Source organism: Stegodyphus dumicola, chromosome 5, assembly GCF_044657685.1.
Source record: "Stegodyphus dumicola isolate Sdum_Otavi_A_Nest chromosome 5, ASM4465768v1".
Lineage (NCBI taxonomy): Eukaryota > Metazoa > Arthropoda > Arachnida > Araneae > Eresidae > Stegodyphus > Stegodyphus dumicola.
Genome location: NC_140772.1, coordinates 81,662,704 through 81,684,896, shown reverse-complemented (window position 1 = coordinate 81,684,896; position 22,193 = coordinate 81,662,704). Strand labels below are relative to the sequence as shown.

Genomic DNA, 22,193 nt, shown 5'->3' with positions numbered 1-22,193 from the left:
CTGAACAGAAGCCAGGGTGCTACTTAACATTAGTCAACCTTCAGCTACTCAAACATTAATCAGCAGGACATTTTTTAAATTACGTACGTTTTCACTAGGTGAAATAATTGTACTATTCCAGACATTGAATATGTATTAACCCTGACTCCCAGTTTCAATCAAGTAATTATTATTCTGCTTGTTTCGCACGACTTGATGTGTTATGTTTACGGTTTGCATACAAACGAGTTTATCTTCTAACGTCAAAATTGAATTTATACGGATTTCTTTCAACACTAATGATAAATACAAACAATATTCCATAAATATGAACCAAGACAAAATATATTTTATTTTTAGGATAAAAACATTCTGAAATTACTTGATTGCATTGTCTAGCAAATGTCATGCAAAATGAAGTCGCATCTTTTCCCTACATATGTTCTTCCACTTTGAGCGAGTCAAAGTTAAAGATACTTCATGGAACTTTCAACCATTCCGTTATAAAAAGACTTAATATATAATGTTAACTTTCCTTAGTGTGCACTAATTAATGTGATATACTAGACTACTGAGAAACGCAGATAAATCCAATTTTTAATGCGCGACTTGGCCGACACATTGATTTATAACTTAAAATATGTTTGATTTAACCAGACACATGAAGTCGCATGTTTTCCTACACTTGAAGAAAGAAGGTCACAAGAGAAAAAATACGTTAACAATGTTTTATTTAGTAAACAATAACAGTTCAAAAGATGATGCTTAATATAAGTTAAATAAAATCATCCGCGAAAATGGTCATACAATATCGGAATACGTAACTTAAAAATAAATTCTATTTACAAATCTTGTTAAAAGAACTGTACGGGTCCAGGTTTATACGCCTTCATCCAAAGATCCTGAAAAGAAAAGTAAGATTGAAATTACCAAAAGATAAAAAAATCTTTAAACTTAAGACTTTGAAATTTCAATTTAATGCATTTAATGCGTGTACTATGGATACAAATTCGTCGGATATAAATCCATCTTTTTGAAACAAACTGAGGCAGAATTGTTTCGGATAGCGCTACTTTTCGGTTATTTTTAATAAAGAAATATGTTTTTGTATGCCTTATTTTCTACGGTAATATATTTTAAATAATCGTGGGTTAAAAAAATCCTAGTTCAAAAAGATTTAAATTGAAATAAAGATATAATACAGTTTTCTAGTTACAAATTCATACAATACCTATATCTTCTGTCACAACGTTTTTAAATATTAACAAATTATCCTAAAATAAAGCCGGAATAAGGTATGAGAATTAATACTTTATTCTAAATATATTATTGAAAAATATTAAGCATAAAAACAAGAAATTAGTAGTTAAACTTTTATTGTTCAATGAGCAATCTTAAACTTTCCAGCTTCAAAAATCCTCTGTTGAAGAACTTGCAGTTTATTAATAAATCCTTTGCAGACTGAAAATTTTATTCTATGAACTGAAAATTTATTAATTTATTAAATAAACCTGCAATTTACTAAACTTTATACTTCTCTTTTTGGCAACTTATTGACTTTAAGAGAATTCTGAACAAGAAATAAATTAAACCGACATAATACAACAAAGGTCTAAAAAATGGCTCCGGATTAGTTGTTCAACAATCAACTCATACTATATAAAGTACACTGACATTTATAAGGAAGGTAAGATATAAGGAAATATTGTATAAAAAATGAAATTTTAGCGTGGAATGGATTTTCAGATTCTGACAAGACGAAGTCTATAAAGGAAGATAACGACTTAGATCAATAATAATCTATCACCTGTGGGTAATTTAATGTGTGCCGTGTTTGTAACCTATAACAGAGAACCTAATCCAGCTGTAAAACCATTTGTAGTCAGTTTCGTGGGCTGCTTCCCATAAAAACCTGCGTTTATTTTTTAAGTGTCTAATTCTAATAATTGAACAATGGAATTCAACTAAGAAATAACTGCAGCGAGCGACCATTAAACGTTTCAAACCAAGGTACAGAAAAATTGCGCCTTCAGTGGGATTGCAACCACAGATAGTCCATGTACCAGCTCGATATGCTAAGAATTTATAACAAGATGTATGAATGAGGATATGCAATAAGTCTAACATAAAATTCTATTATATATTTGGAGACTAGGAACATGCCTGAAATCTAGTAGACCAAATCCAGGAGATTACGAACAATATATAGTACACCATAATTGTTCGTTAGGATTCATCTGTGAAAACTTAGCTTGAAATATGTTTGTTAGTTATGATCCATCTGTGAAGCAGGAAACATGAGAAATCAACTAAGCCCTCACAGGAATTTGAGTCATGGATTCTCTATTTTTTTTGGGGGGGGGGATATAACTGTTTACTATATGAAAACATCGACGGAAAAATCTTTGCAATTCATTTGATGTTATTTTTCTCCGTTTCGATTATGCCAGATTTCAGTAGAATCGATTTTTAATGTATTTAAATGATTAAAATAAAAGTAAATGTCTATCAAGTAACAACTTTAAAGAACTAAATATATAATTTATTACTGCCATCACTAGTCTCCCTAAATTATGGCATTTCCTGTTTTAAGTGATGTAAACCAGCAGAGTACTTGCTGGAATTTTCCTCGTAAAAAGAATTTTTTACCCGAATTTGAAAGTTCTCATGTTATATTCAATCTTATTCATGATAGTTTACGTATTGTTTTGCATTAGAAGATGGAATCATCAAATGGTTTTACCCTAAATAATCTTTGTAAATGGGGATTTTACCTGAATAACGAAAACGATTACGGAAATTTATTATACAGCTGTCTGCTTTTACAGCAAAATTTTTCAGGACATTTTCTAAACTGTTACCCTGATTGTTTGAAGACAAAGCAAACGTAGGCTATTTTCCAGACAGTGATAACTTCGTGGGCCATATTTTACAAACTTTAAATGAATTGGTGATCATTTACATTTATACATAGCAAGATGACATTTTTTGTACTATAGAATCGGAAGACAAATTTAAAGAAGGTTTCGAGTTTTCCAAGCCTGGTCAATAGTGAGATTAATAAAGAAGTTTTAATAGAGTCCAATAAATCGATAAATTTTACCTTAAGTTTTGAGGTATGAAGGTTTTCAATATGCAGTTGTTGCTCTGTTCATTGAAAAAACGGTTTCTTGAACAACAGCCACGGAGGACTTTATGGTTATGGCATTTGTAGAAACAGCTGTCATTGGCGGGGTCTTGCATTTGTCCTTTACCTTTCCGGTGACATGTTTCGGCCATGCTTTTGAGACTATATACTTCTCCATCTCCTACAAAAATAAAATAACCACTATATTACTGTACTAAAAGTATGTCAAAAGTAAAACTTTTTAAACTCGGTAGAAAATGAAAAATGATTTTCAGAACTATCGATGATTGATTTATTTAAGAAATCACTGTAAAAAGGATAGTTTTATCCATCTCTGTATAAAAATGCGTATATAGGTAAAGCTTGCTGCAGCTGAAATGAATCGTGAGGCTATAGTTTACTGGTAACTAAAAAATTGTATACTTCGAATTATCTTTCCATTTTTTTTCACTGCTTGATGAGTTGGCAGATATTTCCTCTCGAAAATTTAATTAAGTTTGCATTCCGATAATTGTATAAAAAATTCTTGAAGGTATTGAATTCACCTCGATAAAGTGAAGATTATTTTTTATGTGCATAGCTGAGTTTTAAATAGAAACGGTATATAGAAATATTAGTTAATTTTGAAGATTAGGTTACACTGTTAACTTAAAACACTTTTTTAATTCAAAAATAAAATTAAACTAGAAAAGAAAATGAACGAGATATAAAGTACAAACCTTTCAGTGATTTTTATTTAGTACTTCATAAGTCTACTTTTCTTATTTCATAAATGAATCATAGTAAAGGAAACGGATAAAAAAGATAAAATAGTTGTGAAGCATACATAGCTGTTTACAGGAAAGGTGCGGATAAAATCTTGTGTAATTCGGCTATTCTGCAAATAAGAAAAATCCGGATGACCAATGTTTGTCTTATTAATCTAGCTACTGGCGAACTTGTAGAGATTGTCTAGCATATGATAAAATTTGAAACATTTTATTTAATATATTGAGAAATATTGCTTAAAGACGGAATACTTGTGCATGGATATTTGGAACTGTTGTTTCAATTCTTTTGAATCATAAGTTTTCGTTAATAAACTAGTGATTGGCAGTAGACGTATTATGCAAACTAAGCTGTAAAATTTAATAGCGAGAATTAATTCCAAATAAAGGTAAAGCAGTGTAATATTGGCTAATTTATAACGTAAAGTCAACGAAAGGAGTGAATTTAATCAAGAAATTGTTCTCAATTACTTTACCGATTAAAGATTGCATGAAACTAATTAGAGAGAAGTACGAAAGTATCAGAAAAGTAAAATTGAACATTACACATTTATACATTAGCATTTTGTTTTTCCGCATTAAATATAATAAACAAAAAGTTAAAGATTTCGAAATTCGAAATTAAAAATTTATATTCAAACTTAATACAAATCACATTTGCCAGCAATTTATAATTTTTTGGCTCTTAACAACCACGATAAATTTAAGTCACTGCTTTCTTTTTCATAAAATGTCAATATCGCTAAAAATGTTTATATGTCAAAAGGGCCCCGATTTTCATTCCGCGTTCTAATCTTTCAACGCAGCTGTTGGTAGTAATATGTAGAGCCGAAAACTGAAATAAAAGATATTTAATATGCTGGGTTAAGAACTTTTTTTATGTTAGCAAATAATACTATATGAAAGCTTTGTCAGTGTCACTATGAATTTGATTAGTTCCAGTTGTGACTTAATAGCAGCGTCACTGACTTCTGTTCCAGATCGATCTGAAAGTAATTACTTCCAAGTACTATGAAATTCCGTTTTTAAAATTCCTTACAAAGTTTTTCAATCAATTCGATTTAAATTGCTTTATTACCCGATCTAGCTAATTGAAGGAAATTTCTGTCTCGGGAACTTTCATAGGATAGGTTTTTGTCTGCAGATAGGCTTGCTAAATAACCAGCTTTATTCACAACCAGGTGCTTCAGAACCATCTTAATTTGTGTACTTATTGTTGGATCATTCATATAGCCTACCGATAAATTTATTCATTTGTCTTGATTTCGCGTTTACGTCTCCAAGGAGTTCACTGCGATGTCTAGTAAAATGGATCACCCAGTCTCTTCACGCTTCAATATTTCATATTTCTCTAATCGTCAAATTACTCTTCAAATTTTGAATCAAAAACGTCAAATGTTTCGTTGACACTCTTATTTTTATTAGGGAAAAGGTAGCATGTTCTGTTTGCAGCACGTTTCTTCACTTCTGAAGATTTCCCTTTTCTTACAAGCTTTACTTCTGCTTTTAAACCTATAGAAATCAGCGGGCTCTACTGAAACCTGACAATGAATTAGCTTTCTGACATTTTTGCTAAACTAGCTAGTTTTGCCAAACTACTTAATTCAGCATAGTAATCCATATGCTGTATTAGCTTGCTGTTGAAATGTATGCTGCTGAACCACATGCTGGACTAGCTTGTTGAACTTAGCATGCTGAACTAACTTGGACTTCCACGTTTGTATATAATTTTTTTAAGATTAACTTATGCTGCTTTAGCCTTCAGAATGCTACTTATTAATTTTAATCTTCTAAAAAATCTCTTTATATATTATTAACTTTCAATTTCTAAAAATTCTTTAAGTATCTAACATAGTCATGTAAAATTTGGAGAAAAATTGTTTCCTTAGCGTGGCTTAAAACTTTATAAAAATTTCATAATATCGCAGCTTCACGTTTTTTGAGTTAATCTTTAGCCCAAAAATCTATTTTTCTCCAAATTTGAAAAAGCGTTCGTAATTAAACTCATACTGGTGGGTTATTTATTCATGGCAAAATATGCGAGAGATCTTATCTACGGGTTGGTGGATTGCATTTGTTATAAATGAGAAAAAACTGCTAAATTCCTTTGAAGCCAGGAGTAAGAAGTTAGCATTTTGCGAATTTAATCATTCGAACCTTTGCAGTTGCTGATTAGGGTAATTATTCCAACATACATATCTGAAAATAAGCTTTGCACTTCTAGAATGTTAGAGTATTCAATCAGTCCTTTAGATTCAGTTATCAAAATCTAAACATTTTTTACCATTCACGTCAAAAGCACATCTGTAGGACTAAATAACTTAAAATTCTCTTGTATGATTCGTTTTTTTGCTAAAATTCTATTTAAAATTTATGAGTAAGTACTCTACGTTGTTAAAAAACTTTTAAAGACAAATTATCTACATGCAACAAATAAGCTGTATAAGAAGTAAAAAATTAATTCAGTCTTAACTAAGGGCTTTTTCAAAATTAATTTATAAATTAAAATATGATATCTTATCACATTACCATTGACAGAGTAATTGATAAGATCACATCGTGACTGATCAGAAATCAGACAAGTTCCTTGTATTATCATATCACCATTGATAATTTACATTGAATGTATTGTGGTGTTACACATTTGTTGTAAAATTTGGTTTTAAATGTTTATTGCTGAACACACTTTGGCATGAAAAATAATAAAATCTACATAATTAGAAATCCTGTGTATTTATACACCCTTTGCACCATCATAGTTCTTCTGTTTACAGGAAGAGCATTATAATTAAAATCTTTAAAAAGGAAATTCTTCATTAATCTATGAATCAAAAGAAAGATAAGAAAAATTACTGCCTTTTTATTTTTGAACTAAGTACTTTTGGAAGAGGAAGTAAGTTTTTATGACCTTAAACACTATGGAGTCTAAGTATAAAAGATATAAACAAGATCAAAATATTTTAGAAATATAGTAAGCAGTTAGAACACTAATATATTTGCATTAATCGAACTATCTTTAGTAAAAGAGTAAAGGCAAAATTTATCTGAATCGAAAATGAATACTTTTATTGTACACAACTGATATCAAATCAGAACTATGCCTTGAAGTAATATTTCTTTGTAATTTATAATGATGTAAGTCACGCACATTTTAATCTCCATCTACAAATGCTCAGGGGAAAAAAAACCTTGCACTAAACAACCATTACTCAATTATATTGCTGCAAGCCTTTGGTAACTGCGATATTAAGAAATTCTTTCTCCCAAACATTCGCGATATCCTTCAGTCGTCAATTTGTAATTCGAGCTGTGTTCGTTTGCGCCCACTGCAATGGGATTTGAGATTGTTGATGACCATCAAAAGGTTAAATCACCTCTAGAATTTAATATTCTAGGGCGAAAGTGTACATGTATCAATGGACTTAGAATTTATAAGATTATTTTCATCAGTTTTTTTACGGCTATGTAAAGTACGACTTATATAAAGTAAATGCACTTTCGAAATTATACTGCCACATGACTATTAGGAAAGAGTCATTCATATTTAAATCCCCTTAAAACAATAGAATATTGAACATTCAGAGAACTTCGTTATGCAAGATATATATCATAGCTAAGCTAAATATTTAGCAAATGAGCACTTGAAATTTATATTATGCACATCTAGGCATAATTCTGAATATTCGTAGAACTGAAGAAGGGGAAAAGACTTTCAGAAATTTATAATTAATAATTAGTACTTACGTTTCAAGCAATTGACATTTTCAGCCGTGTCGCACATGCGAGTAATACTGTTGAAAAATAAGCCATTTGGACAACGTTTTGGGCATGGCGATCCGGTAGAACAATCGTAAAACATATCACAGTGGGGATGGGCAACATGAGTTTTGTTTTGTGGACACAGAATTTGGCGATCATATCGACGACAACGTCTCCGGTAATGTTGCTGATGAGATCCACCTAGAGAAAATATTGAAATTAGCCTGTAATATTTAAGATCAAAAGATATTTTTAACAGTGTCAATGCTTCGAAAAATCTCAACACAGTTTGCATACGATTTACAATATGTCATTGAATGAAATGCAGTTGAAAGTCACACTCCGAAGAATACCGATACCAAATAATTAAAGTTTTCTGCTAACAAAAGGGATGGTTTTCAGAACATTAGAGTCTAACGGTAGAAAGAGTTCAGCGTTTTCTCAAACAAAAATGATGGCTATGAAAGTTCCAGTCTAATGCTAAAATTGAATTTTATAATCTAAAAAAATTAGTGTTTCAAAAACATATCAAAGATAGAAACAATAATCGCGATACTGCAAAAAGGCAACTTGCATATGGTTAAGGGCGAAATAGAATCGTCAAACTAGTGTTTGGTTTTCCTAGGAGACTTTGTAAGGACATTAAAAATTAAGGGTAATCCATCTCTGAGCTGAAAAGATCACACAGAATTACTATAATTTTCCTATGTGCAAGATCTGGCAGTCTGTTGGGTACATGACTAAGGCTCAGCAGCAGAGTGTTCATGGACATATACCAATCGTGCAAGTTAGGTTGTTTGAGGGAGGGCTATCTAAGGGAAGGGATACCGTCGTGGAGGATTTCTTAGAGAAATTTAAATACTATATTCGTTACACATCGGGAAACCAGAAAAACAAAACACGAAGCCAGCCTGTTCACACTGGATCGCACTCTGGTCGGACTCATAGTTTTAAGCGGTCTTAAGTACTCGGTCACTAATGCGGCATGATACTTGGGCAGGAATAAAAAGTTGGACAGTTGCTGTGTCATTTAAAATTAAATATCAAGTTTACTTATCTTGGTTTCTCTATAAATACAATATGGAGGTCAGAGTTCTTTTATGAACACAGTCTCTTAATATACATTCATGCAGTCAAACATACTTACACTTTACATTTTTCTGCCAATCGCAAGTTTGGTACAATGGATTATAAGACAAATCATCAGAACATTCTTTAAGATGAGGAGTTCCAAAGCTGCAATGATAAAATTTTGAACAACTTGTCTCGTGAGGAAAGTAGCCAAATTTTTCGGGGCATGTCCATTTTTCTTGAAATAACTCTTCATCAATTTCTTCTGCTCGACTAGAAAATTCGGGCTTAGCTGAAACTGAAAATGTTAGAAAAATTAAGAGACCGCAACAGAAAGTATAATAAGTGTTTAAAACTACGTCACTTAAGTTTTGCTTGACGAGTAAAAGCTTAAAATTGAATACTTTTTGTGGTAAATAATACACAGTAGATTTAATATGCTTCAAAACGCTTTTAATGGAACGTTCAGAAAAGTAAATAAAAAGTTGCAAATTTTTCTTCAGCCAATGAAATAGGAAGAATAACCAATACACTGAACCTGAGATTGAAATTATATAGAAATTTCTTCCATTAAAAGGAAATTAACGAAGATAATGAACAGCAGCAAATTATCGTTGCTAAAACATTTGGACAATGTTTTGGAAATTACAAGTAAGTGATTATTTGGTTCATTTAAGTTTCGAAAATAGCTGCTGTTTGTATGGAAGATTAATCAAGCATTCACAAAATCAAAATACTCTAACAGATACGTAACATTATAAAAATGGAAAAGAAAATTTAGATAATTTTTTATTGTATTCTTATGGTAGATAAAAGAATACTTGATTGCTAGGGATATTAAAGAGGAAAATACATTATTCTTACCACATTTTCCAGATGGCCATTCACACCGCAACGTCCTAGGGTCAAATTCAAGTTCTCCTGGACATGTTTTTATATAAGGAATTCCATTTGAACAATGGACGAATTTGTGGCAGTCATCTTTGTACAGAAAGAGCCCATTAGTTCTAGGGCACATTTGACTATAAGGACAATCCACTTTGTGTGCCCAGTCACAGCGCTGTCGCTGATGATCAAATGTCTGTCCTCTTGGGCAATTCTTGCGTTTAGATATACCGTTTGTGCATTCGATGTATTTGGTGCAGGATTCTGGATTCGACACACGGCAGTTTTTACAAGGGCACAAAGGATCCGGAGTCGTAGATGGAAGACGAAGTGGAGTGGGTGTTTGTTGAGCGGCTACGCAAGCTAAAATGAAATAATGCGAATTTCACTCAGATAAGTAATGCAGCGCGATAAAATTTATACTAATTTAGTTAAAATATTAGTTAATTAAAAAGTATTCATATGATTTCAATTTTCTGATTACCATTCAAGAAAATTGCATACTGTTTTAAGACAATTCTAAATACTTTACTAATGATTTAAAGACTTCGAAAAACATATACATCTCATAATTTAAGGCTTTAAATATATCAAAACTGAAAAATATTAACTCTTCACGGAACTGCATGTAGTGGCATACATCTGCTGCAGCTCAGATTAGTTCAGTTTTAGGAAATTAACTTTCCTGAAATCCTTATAGTTTATGCCTAAGTAAATAAACTATAATTTCTAAAATATTGCATGTGCTTGTGCGAAATAAATTGAAACTTATTACATATTTAATATCGGTTTATGATTAGATAGAATATACGAATACATTCATTTTAATATATAAATTATATAAATCCCGATGAATGAATGAAAATACGAGAGTAAATTCTAAATGTACTTCTGTTTGTGAAAACTACAAGACTATGAAATCATCAGAACTGAATAAAATTTATTCCACATATGGCCTGCAGTGATACAAAGAAACACTAAAATGTATAGTACTGTATAGGAATATTAACCTCCGAAAATCAGTAAAGTCATCGAACACTGCAATAAGTGCTCATACGCATTATGTCACTAAATCAAAAAGAAAATGAATGCGTAGCTGAAGAACAGTAATCTGTCAGTCACGCTGCTTCTGTCCGAGTGTGCATAGTTGATCTAGATTAGCTGTGGAACGAGTGTCATGAACAAGTTGCTGGTCTACGAAATTCAGGCTATGGACATCAGGCGACATGTCGAGTGACACATTAATAGAGAAGTAGTAACTAATATGCCGAGAAAATTCTTAAACGCATGTACGAATATGGGAATGGGCCTCTTAAAATACACCTACAGGAATACACTGAATGTAGGATATAAATTCTAGACTTCATAACCTTCTTGATTATTGCTAGATGAGATCGTCCATAATACTCAGTGGTATTCCCGCCCATCATGCTTAGCGATCATACAGTGGTAACCCTGCATGGTACATTCCATTAGCGTTCACACCTATGTTTCTAACCCATTCAACAATATTTATACTCCAAATGTAACCAATGTAATGGAATTAAATGCAAAAGATGATCGGAGGTGGCGATCGAATTGTGTTAAATGAACTATGCGCAAAACCAGTGCATGCGCTCTAATAAGACATGACAGACGTCTGAAATATGTTCGAGTAGCGCACTTGTAGCACTGATCTAACATTGTGCCAGTTGAAATGAAGCTGCGTGATCTGTCACCGAGATGCAACTGAAACCCCCCCCCAGATGGGATAGTGGTTAATGACACGACTGCCGTACCACAGGGTCCGGGTTCAAATCCCGGAGATGGCATGTATATTTGTAAGCATATGACATTTGTGTGGCAAGAGAACACTCAGTATACGTGGCGAGTCGAAATTCCCTCTCGACGTTGCTAATAGGCGAAGAGGAGTGGGAGACTGTCAGATCTCACCAGGAGGATATCTAATATGCCTAAATGGATGCAAAGGTCCATTTAGGCATATTAGATATTAGTCTGATTAGTCTGATTGATTAGTCTGATTTCATGCTGATATAAAATTTGACCGTTTACTACCAGGTTTTCGACTTATCCGGTTCTCTTGAACACAGTTTCCGCAGACGTATTATTAACGAAGCGCTATGACTCACAGATACTACGTGTTAATAACAGTGAAAACCCCGTTCCCGCATGACAAGAATTCCACTATGTTCGAATAACGAAACTTGCTTATACCAATTCCCTCCGTCTTCGACGACACAGCGATTTCCAGTGAAATGTTTACCACTAGTGGTAAACGGAACACTATACTTTTAACATTGCTCTACAGTCCTTTATACTCTTAGCAGGACAAAGATAGCTATCAAACTTCATAAGTGAACCACATAAGCTTTCAACCCACTTTGAAATTCTAATCATTTACATAATAAACCCTGATTCGCATTTTCAGTATTTTCGTACACTTCCTTCACGGTGCTGTAAATTTCACAGATGGAAGTTATTTCTTTGCTTTTGCCATAATCATAGAATAATTAATTTTGAGAGTTTCACTTGGAATGTGCTGGAACGAATATGAATTCCTCGTAATGCTCCTAATGTAAATCATAACTATTGAAATTCATTTTAGATGAATTTATAAAATAATGCTGGTGTTCATGATTATATAAACTGAAGGACTCGGGTATACAGTTAATATTATCTGTATACTAAAATCTGAAACTGCTGTTTTAGAAACATGAAAAGACAGCTATCAACATCGTTCCCATAAAAATCCTCATTGGGCAATTATTTTCGCAACTCTTGGTCGTAGACATACAATAATAAAAAGTTGTAAGTGATTCAAAGTTTCTTTTTTCACTATTTTTTAACCCTAAAAATTAATGTATGAAACACGAAATTAACTTTTTACACGAACCTCCGGTCCCTATAATTATAAGAGGAAAATTTTGTAATTGGTAATATAGTCACATCCAACGATTGCGAAAATAAAGACCGCGTAAGGACTTCTGTGGAGACCATGTTTACAATCGCATAATATTCTAAAACGTGGAATAAAAACTATAGTATGAGAAATAAATACAGATGACTTAAATGGAGAGTGATGTTTGATTGTAAAATATAGGTTATAAAAACAAATAAAATTTTCATAAAAAGTTTTGTACAGTCGTTTGCTAAGCATTAATACTTACGCAAGGTTAGATCGCATTTCGCTTCGCACGGCCATTCACATCGTTGCAACTCAACGCTGAAGTGAAGACCACCTGGACAATCCTTGATATAAGGCCAATAGTTTGAGCAATGGATGAAGCGTCTACAGTTTGAAGGATCTCTAAACATTCCATTTCTTTCTGGACATTTGTAGCTTTGCGTAGTACTCGACGAAATAGCTGTTGTAGTTGTAGTCGACGTGCGAGTAGTAGTAGTAGTAGTAGACGATGCTATATTGCAAAGTGTTTTCGACTGGTAATTGCAAGTGTTCAAAGATTGGTCGAATAAGAGACCATCCGAACATTCCATTGGGTATGCTTTGTAATTAAAGCAGAAATAATATGCCTTGCAGCTGCTCATTGATGGTACTAAACAGGTTTCACAAGGGCAGTCATGCCAATCATCCGATTCGGGAAGAGCCTTCACAGAGCTCCCTACAAACAAAAAACAAAAAAACAAAAAAAAAACCAAGTTTTAACTGCCGCCAATTTTTATTTTCATTATCATTTTATAAAGTGTACTTTTCTAAATGTTATTCATTTGCATATCCAAACGTTTAATACAACAAACGATTCAAACAATGAGCATGCAACTTACCAGAGGTGTGACAAATGTAAGCAATGGATGCATAAATGCAAATGCAATTTATTATTTTGATCCCGAGTTAATGTAGGAGGTGACATTTTTACACAAGTAATGAACCCTGAAGACAGCAGAGAAACAAGCCAGAGAAAAACATTAAATTAGGCAAAGCATTAACCTTGTTCCTGGCAAAGATTTGTGTCAAGACTATCGATTTACAGGATTAACAAATAAAAGTTCTTCACCAGGAGCAAAAATATCTGCAATAAATCTGTGAATTTTATGCTTATAATCAATGCTAGTCCGCATAATTTGGGGAAGCGATGAGTAGTGGTCTAGTAAAAAGTTCATCTTTCTTGAGAGACCTTAGCTCCGTTTTCATGATTTTGATCCTAAAAAAGAGCTGATCTCGGAAATTGCGAATTACCAAATTTTGAAATGAACCTAAGATATTTTGAGGTATTTAGTCAAGAATGAGAAAACACACTAATTACTTATCATGTAAAAAAATTATCTTCATTGTTGGAAGCCTAAAAGGCATATAAATCAAAAACAAGTTAAAAATGGAAACTGCAGTTAAGTATAAGACGAAAGGGCCATGTTAAATTGCAGCTCCTCATCCGACAGCAAACCATAACTTCACGAGGTCAACCGCTTTTTCTTAATTTATTCCTCAAAGTTCTGTTAATATTCCAGAACATCTTAAGGCTAATAATTAAAAACAAAAAATCTATTGTAGAAACTAATCTGCTTCAGGGCGGCTATAACAAAACAATGTCAACATGAAATTATAAAATCTAAAATGAATAAACAAAATCAGCTACAATAGCTGAAATTCTGAAAAATTATATTTAACCAAAAGTGTTTGAATCTTACTTGAAATAAATAAAAAATTATAACAGTTGTCCAAACCAAAATGTATTATGGTGGCAGTCAAGATTTTATTTTGAATTTTTGTTTATATATATTTGTCTCTTTAAATTAAACAAATAAAACGCTGCTCACCAGGACATTTTTGAAAATTACATAAATTAAAAAAACTATCGCAAATAAATATACTTCCTAATAGAAACAAATATTGGCGAATTTTTAGGCTTAGGCTAAAAATCTAGATAGGGAGCAGTGATTTATTTGCTTAAATTATATTATTTTTATAATCTCAGGTTCTTTAGTGCTTATTTTTAGGTAGGAAGGCCTTCCTAGCACTCAAAATATTTAAATATTTTATTATCCATTCATTCCATCTATCCATATCTATACACATGCTCAAAAATACACAAATACATATGCATAATTATAAATATACGTTACGAAAGTTACACAGCAGAATCATTTTGGTTCTTTATTAGTTGAATTTCGTGCATATGAGAATGAGAAGCATCAGCAATACCTATTTCACTTTTTGAAAAGAAAAGCTTTGGAAAGTTTATTTTTCAAAAATCGAACAGGAAGAAAAACTTAGTAATGAATTATCAAAATATTTTCCGTTACTCATTATTCAAATTTGATAATGCTGAATGAGGCATGAATTCCTGCCTTTGAAATAATGTTGACTTCTATTATGATAATGTGAATATGCTCTCATATTAGTCTATGAAATACGTTGCTTGTAATGTTGCATTTAAATCTGTATGAATAGTGATTAATATTAGAAGTGCTAAAACAATTCATGAAGTTTTCGTTTTGTTTTAAAGAAGGTTTTATTCTATTAAATCAGAGCTAAGAATTTTGGATAGCTTGGTCTAAGCTGGTAAGATATTACTACAGTATAACTACAGTATTTTAATACCACAATGATTTAAAAAATAAACCGCAATATTTTCACTTGATGTTTAATAAGGAAAACTAACGTGTTCAAGAAATCAGAGCTGAAATGAATTTTTGCTCGAGTCTCTATACTTTGCGTAATCTATTTTAATTAAGAAAAGCTCAATTACTTAACATATAACGTATTGACATTTAACTAACATAGGTACCTCTTGCTGAAGAGATTGTAGAAGGCTTATAACAGCACAGTTTTGACTTGAAACCAAGTGAAAAGAAAGGGGGATACTGGATATCTCAAGTACCTGAGATAACGCTGATGGTGGTTACTTCTTCAGGTATGGCCTTTCTAAAAGATCTCGGGGATCTCCTAGATTCCCTTCTTTGATTTATTTTTCTTCTAAATGTTTTCCGCATTCATTGAAACTAAAATTCAGATGCCTATGCGGTAAAAAGATCAGTTTTTCTTCTTAAATATCTTATGTCTATAAACCTGTCATGTTTGGTAAAACTGTCAACAAATAAGTAGCCCCACCGTTTATTCACCATTCTGAGAACGCGAATTGAATTATCGATATTTCTTAAAACCACGGAGTTCAAAAAATTCTTTCACGGCCTGGATCGTATTATTCCTCGGATTTCGCTGTGACACGTGGGTCATACATTGAGCAATACTGTTATCTTTTACTTTTACCTTGTACATAGTAATTTATTGTAATCCAATTAAATAGGAAAGAAATTAAATATTTAACACAATGAGTAACTTACCACATTCAGCATTTTCTGGCCAATCGCAGACTCTCGTCGTAGCATTGAATGTTAAGCCAACAGGACAACTTTGAATCCTGGGGAATCTGTCCACGCAGTCGAAGTAATAATAGCACTGTTCAAATACAGGGAAGAAATCCTTTTGTGGACATTTGATAAAAGGCACAGCTGAAGTTAAAATCGGTGGATTTGTGGAGGAACAATCTGAAAATTTATAATAAAACTAAAGGTAAATTATTAGTATAAATGAATTGCAATACTTCTCGATGTACAATTTACATCAATGCATCTCTTCCGACAGTTAAATTTGTTTATAATAAATTGATTTCTCCTAGTAAAAGTCAATACTGCTTAAAGCGCACATTTGTTATAACACCGTGTCCATAAAAGTTCTTATGCTGTCTTTGACAACCGTTAATCGTAAATACTTTCAGTTGTAAAAATGTTTTAAATGATGCAAATATTTCTATTTAGGCTTTTTTAAACTTGAAAAATGATTTTGTAAAAAATAAAGCAAGACTTTTGAACGGTGTCTCTGTTCCTTGTGGTTATATTTAATAACCTTCTATACTAGACCTTTGGCAGCCTATGACCCGCAAATAATCTGAAAATAAATAACAGTAACAATGCTTCATCACAAAGTTGCAGTAACAAATATGAGTTTTTAGTTTTAAAAGATAATTGTAATATAATTTGAAGGACTAAGTTTGGCAACACCGATCGATAATCCATAATTCTCAAAAATGGCTTTGCCATTGTGTTCGCTTTCAGTTCAATTTATAAATGCGAGCAAATATCTTCACACCTTAAACTTATTTTAGGTAAGAACAGGAGCAGCTTAACTATCGAAAGTTCAGATGCTTATATTAGTCTTAAGACGACTAACTATAAGCCCGACTTCACTAAATTGACGTCTCAAATCCTGCATCAGGACAGCCATTGATATCGAAAAAAAATTTCATTTTTTTATAAAAATGATCTGAATTTTAATTTTTATGCTTAAATCGTAGCGCATATTTTCAATAAAATTTATGTCATTAAGAATTATTATTGATCAATAAAAACCGTTCTAAAGTGGAAATACCACTGACCTGAAACGTCTGCTTAGTGCACACATTTTGGTTGATTTTGACCCGCAGCACAGTTTAAAAATAGGTTTACGATGCCTGGTTTGTAAGACTCTTTAGATGCAGAAGATGTTTGATACATTACGCTGCAGCCGACAGTTAAATTTCTAATTTGGATTTCTGCAATTTTATCATAATCTGATAAACAAGAATTCATTAAAGTATAAACTTTCGTTTTAAATTTATGCAAATATTGCGAATCTACTAAGCGCAAATTCTGAAGCTTACATTTTCCATAACATGAGTTTTGTATGACTAAAACATATCTGATAATATCTGCTGTATTGAATAAAACGTTTAACGACAATACTTATTAATACTCGTCATTTAACTCATTCGCAGTCGTTTCAGGAACTGATATTTCATTTTTTGTTACGGTGAAAATTTAAATATTTCACTTTTCATTTTGTGTAGGATCTCTGAATAGTCTCAGATTTTAAAATAGTGATTTTTTTTCGCATCGAATAAAACATTTAGAATGAGTTATGAGCTATTACTAAACATAACTATAGGGACCATGGAAACGTTAGTTACATTTCGTAATTTTTACAAATTAAAGTTTTAATTAAAAATGCCAAAACAAATATTTGCGCGATTTAAAAAAAATTCTAAGTTGGAAATATGTCTACAAGTAACAGTTGAGAAAATATTTATACTATTGTGGATATGATGTACACGTTCTGCAACTGAATTTTAACAATTACAAGAAATAAATTTGCATAAAAGTGTAATGACCAAGTCTTAAGACAAATTCGAAATTTATGCAGTCATCTACCACGACCAAGTGTTCTATTTTTACATAGATAATGAGAGCTATAGAGAGAAAAACAATAAACATATAAACCTTCAGAATGTTATTTTTGTTAATTATAAAACTTACCAAGTGTAGGATCACATTTTGCAATACAAGGAAATTCACAATGCTCTGTCAGTGGGCTGAAATGCAATTGCTCGTCACATTGAGTTTCATATGGTTCACCGCCTATACACATGATGAAAGACCTGCAGTCATTTGGGTTGGGATATAAACCATTTGGATCCTGACATATCGGCGATTCAGTCTTATTTATATCATACACTGTGGTAGACATAAAATTTGATGGCCCAGTTGCAGTGGTACTAAGGACGCTGATTGGAGAATTATTTGTCTCTTCAGATGATCCTGTGCTCGATATGTCAGATAAAGTGGTCTTGGCAATCTCTAGAGTTGTCTGAAAGGAAGTAAACTTTTCAGGTGATGTTAATAAAGTGGATATTTTGATTTCGGTGCTGTTATCATCTATTGCAGTCACTTCACTGACAATGGAAGTACTTGAAATCTCGTTATTGGATGCAGTTGAGCTTCTGTAACTTGTTGTTTCAGTCATAAGTGTCGTGCTGATATCATCAGAAGGGAAGAATTCTTCTGTTGTCACACTTGAAGGACTCTGCGTCATACCTGAGCAGTCTGTTTAAAAATGGAAAGTAATTTAATAAGCTTGTATTAGGCAACAATCAAGTTAATAAAACATTAAACGATGCCTAATTAGATTTGCTACAGTCCAAAAAACATGCGTTTTCGCTACTAACTTTACTTTTTGAGGGGGCCAAAATTTTTTCTATTCAATAAAATTTCTAAATATGTAATATTACAGCCAAGTTTTTGGAACATTTACATGTTCTTCGTATAGCAAATAATCGACGTTTTTACTGTTAAATCAAAATACTGCATATGCATCTTCATCATATATATAAGTTTTTCCATATAAATGCTCTAATGCAAAAATCAGTTCCTGAATTTTCCTTCTAGTAAAACCACCAGTATTTAGGTCAAGAGAGATGATCAATTTTGGGAAGGGAAACTAGGAGATATAGTTGTTTAAGCAAGATCACATGAAACCTGATTTTAAATAGCAATTAATTTTCTTGTTCCGGGTACCGTGACTTGAGAAAATTAGAAAAACTTCGTATGAGGAGGATTAATAAACTTCATTCAACATTAATAGTTATATTTGGATCTTAATTTGCGAAAACGACCTTTAAAATAAATTTCTTAAGCATACTCGGCTTTTATAAATACTACTAAATTTTAAGAAATCAATTAAAATAGTAAATTTTTACTTTTAAAGTTAAATATAAAAACTTTACATATCAATTGATTCGAGACAAATGGTGCTTCAACCATATTCTAATTGCAGTGAAAATTCCATGAAACTAATCAATAGCATGATATTTGTTTCCCTACTCCCCATGTTTATCACATAACTTAAATGATCTGAGATATTTTATTATAGGATAAAACAGACATTCCAAAGACACCGGTCTTTAATTGAGAGAGACAAATGCATTTATGAACAAACATTTTAAATATCAATTTTTGATATGGAATTAATGATAATGACGAATTAGGTATCATTCAACAAACATTAATTTTGGAATGAATTAGGCATCATTCTCAATTCATCATTCAAAATATGGCGCTTACGTGTATATTTGTCATGAAATAATTTAAATAAAATTGAAGTTGGCTTAAGTGGTATTTGGAGTTTTGTGTAATGAATACATAATTCATAAATGTGTATATAAAACCAAGCATCTAATATAAATGTTATTAAAATAATGCAGAATAAAATTATTGAAAATTTTGTAAGGGATCATTCATATAAGGAATAGCTGTAATACTCTTGAAACATTCATGAAATAGACTAGGACTAGGAATTGAAATTTCATACGTAAGGCTCAAGGTCCTCATCTACTCAGGAATATACTGCAGATGGGAAACCTATATACCCTTCATCAGAAGACGATTTGGATCAATTCAAGGTAGAACATTTGAAAAGCGCTTTCGATAACTCAGCATACTCAGTAAGAAATCATTATTGTTAGAACAGATTTATCAACAGGTAATGCATGTGAATAAATGTTAACCGGAATTTAAAATACAGGGTGATTATAATTAAAGTTTAAGTTTCAAAACGCTATAAAAAAAGAACCACTGATGAAAATGATGTGAAATTTGAAAGGAATGTTATTGAAGAAGGCGGAAAGCGTATGGCAGAAGAAAAAAGTTAGTTTCAAAAGTTAGCAACAGATGGCGCTGTAAGCGACAGAATCACGACGAGAAACGAGAAATGATTCGTAAAACAACGGCTAAGGTGGAAGTTACACATTAAAACGCATTGATAAATTAGAATTGTTGAATAATTTTATTTGCATGACTGTACATATCACATCGAAAGGGACAAATCGGTTTCAAGAGTTTTGTGGCGACATACCGCATAAGAACCATTCATCAAAGAAGTTCGGAACTGTCGCGAGACTGGCGCAAAATATGTTAAATATGGTGTCCACCGTTGTGTGCAACAAGTTGAAAGCGACAAACAGCATGTTCCATAACGGATCGCAGTGTCTCCGGGGTGATGTTCAGAATGTGTTGCGGAATGCGTGCCTTTAATTCTGCTAAATTTGCAATTGGAGCACGGAACACAACATCCTTCAGATATCTCCACAGCCAGAAATCACACGGAGTAAGATCAGGCGATCGGGACGGCTAGGCTGTAGGGAAATGACGGCTGATAATTCGAGCATTTCCGAAATGGCGCCTCAGCAGCTGCTTCACGAGATGTGCAATGTGCGGAGGAGCGCCATCTTGCATAAAAATGATTTCATCCACACATCCACGCTGTTGCAGAGCTGGAATCACGTGGTTGCGCAAAAGAGACGCATACCTCTGACCAGTGACGGTTTCGGTAACAGGACCGGAAGCACCCGTCTGCTCGAAAAAATATGGTTGTAGGATGAATGATGCCGTAAAGCCACACCATACCATGAAGTGGTACGGGGTGCGTTGCCAGTGGATTTTCTGTTGCCCATATTCGACAATTCTAGGTATTCACGTATCCTGTCACATGGAAATGGGCTTCATCTGTCCACAAAATTTTCCACGGCCATTAATTATCCACTTCCATGCGAGCCAGGAATTCTAACGTAAACGTCTCCCTAGCTGTCAGGTCAGACGGAAGCAACTCCTGCACATGGCCAATTTTGTACGGATAGCATTGCAGGATGTTTCGTACAATTTTCAGCACCGTGCTCGTAGACCTGTCAAATGTTCGAGCAATTCCTCGTGCACTGCACGGTTGCACACCACCGGCCGACCCCTCCTGTAATGCTGTGGCCACTTCTTCAACTACCGTCGAATGCACTCGTTTTCTCCCTCTACCAGATTGCACATCAAACGAACCTGTCGTTTCGAATTTTTGCATCATTTTCTTTAGACCTACGACACTCATTGGACCAACGCCTTCTTTTATACCTTTCAGTTTCCTGAAATTTTGCAGAGCTACTCTTGCACAATCATCATTCTTGTAATACAGCTTTACCAGCAGAGCGCGGTCCTGCAGTGAAACACCCATGGCGAACATCTGAGACGCGAATTGAGGAACAGCCTGGTACCTGGCGGCTTTATAACACTGAAATTTAACTAGCATTTTAATTTACGTCTTCTTCCGCTTGCAGCGCCATCTGTTGCTAACTTTTGAAACTAAATTTTTTCTTCTGCCATACGATTTCCGCTTTCTTCAATAACATTCCTTTCAATTTTGACGTCATTTTCATGAGTGGTTCTTTTTTTATAGCATTTTGAAACTTAAACTTTAATTATAATCACCCTGTACTTTATTTTTCGTATGAAGTTACTGTTGGAAGAAAGGCCGACACCTGTGCATTAAAAATAGGCATCAATTTTGCTTAATATTTAACTATGAAATATAAAACATGTACAACGAAATATGGGTATTTGAATATTGACCGGTACCCGCGAATACATTGCTATACTTTTGGTAATAAATATTTTCAACATCATCAGATGGAGAAAGCAGATTTTCTAGTGAGTATTGCATACACGCTATTCTATACTGTACTACAATTCTATTCAAAATCTCACCGGATTATTATTTTCCTCAGACTATCTCCGCCTCCACAAATGACCACAAGGACAAAAATGACTTCTGAAGAAGCAATTTCCAGCTTTTATAATAATTTGTGGGCTGAAGAGAAGCACGCCTTAAATAAATCATAAAAGGGAAACAACCTGTGTTAGGCGTAGATTTTTAGTATAGAAACTATCGATTTCGAGGGCGAACAAAGTCCCTCTTCATCAGGAGCAAAGAAATCTGCAACTGAGAAACCAAGTTACGA

The 22,193-nt window shown here is 32.9% G+C and overlaps 1 protein-coding gene and 1 long non-coding RNA gene across 3 annotated transcripts in view; one reads left to right on the top strand and one right to left on the bottom strand.

Moving 5' to 3' along the window:
• Positions 1-693: 693 nt before the first annotated feature.
• Positions 694-22,193, bottom strand: part of LOC118188484 (uncharacterized) — a 94,496-nt gene continuing 72,996 nt past the window's right edge. For both annotated transcript variants that reach the window (XM_085816798.1, XM_085816799.1), the window contains exons 7-14: positions 17,896-18,462; positions 15,889-16,092; positions 12,756-13,208; positions 9,568-9,951; positions 8,780-9,001; positions 7,618-7,833; positions 3,083-3,287; positions 694-881 (exon numbers count right to left, since the gene is read on the bottom strand). In XM_085816798.1, coding sequence (XP_085672924.1) covers positions 869-881; positions 3,083-3,287; positions 7,618-7,833; positions 8,780-9,001; positions 9,568-9,951; positions 12,756-13,208; positions 15,889-16,092; positions 17,896-18,462 — 2,264 coding nt within the window. In that variant the 3' untranslated portion in view covers positions 694-868. The remainder of the gene's footprint in view (positions 882-3,082; positions 3,288-7,617; positions 7,834-8,779; positions 9,002-9,567; positions 9,952-12,755; positions 13,209-15,888; positions 16,093-17,895; positions 18,463-22,193) is intronic.
• The window catches only part of LOC146997150 (uncharacterized), a 145,468-nt gene continuing 138,596 nt past the window's right edge, over positions 15,322-22,193 (top strand). The window contains exon 1 of the long non-coding RNA XR_015041154.1: positions 15,322-15,458. This is a non-coding gene — a long non-coding RNA (uncharacterized LOC146997150). The remainder of the gene's footprint in view (positions 15,459-22,193) is intronic.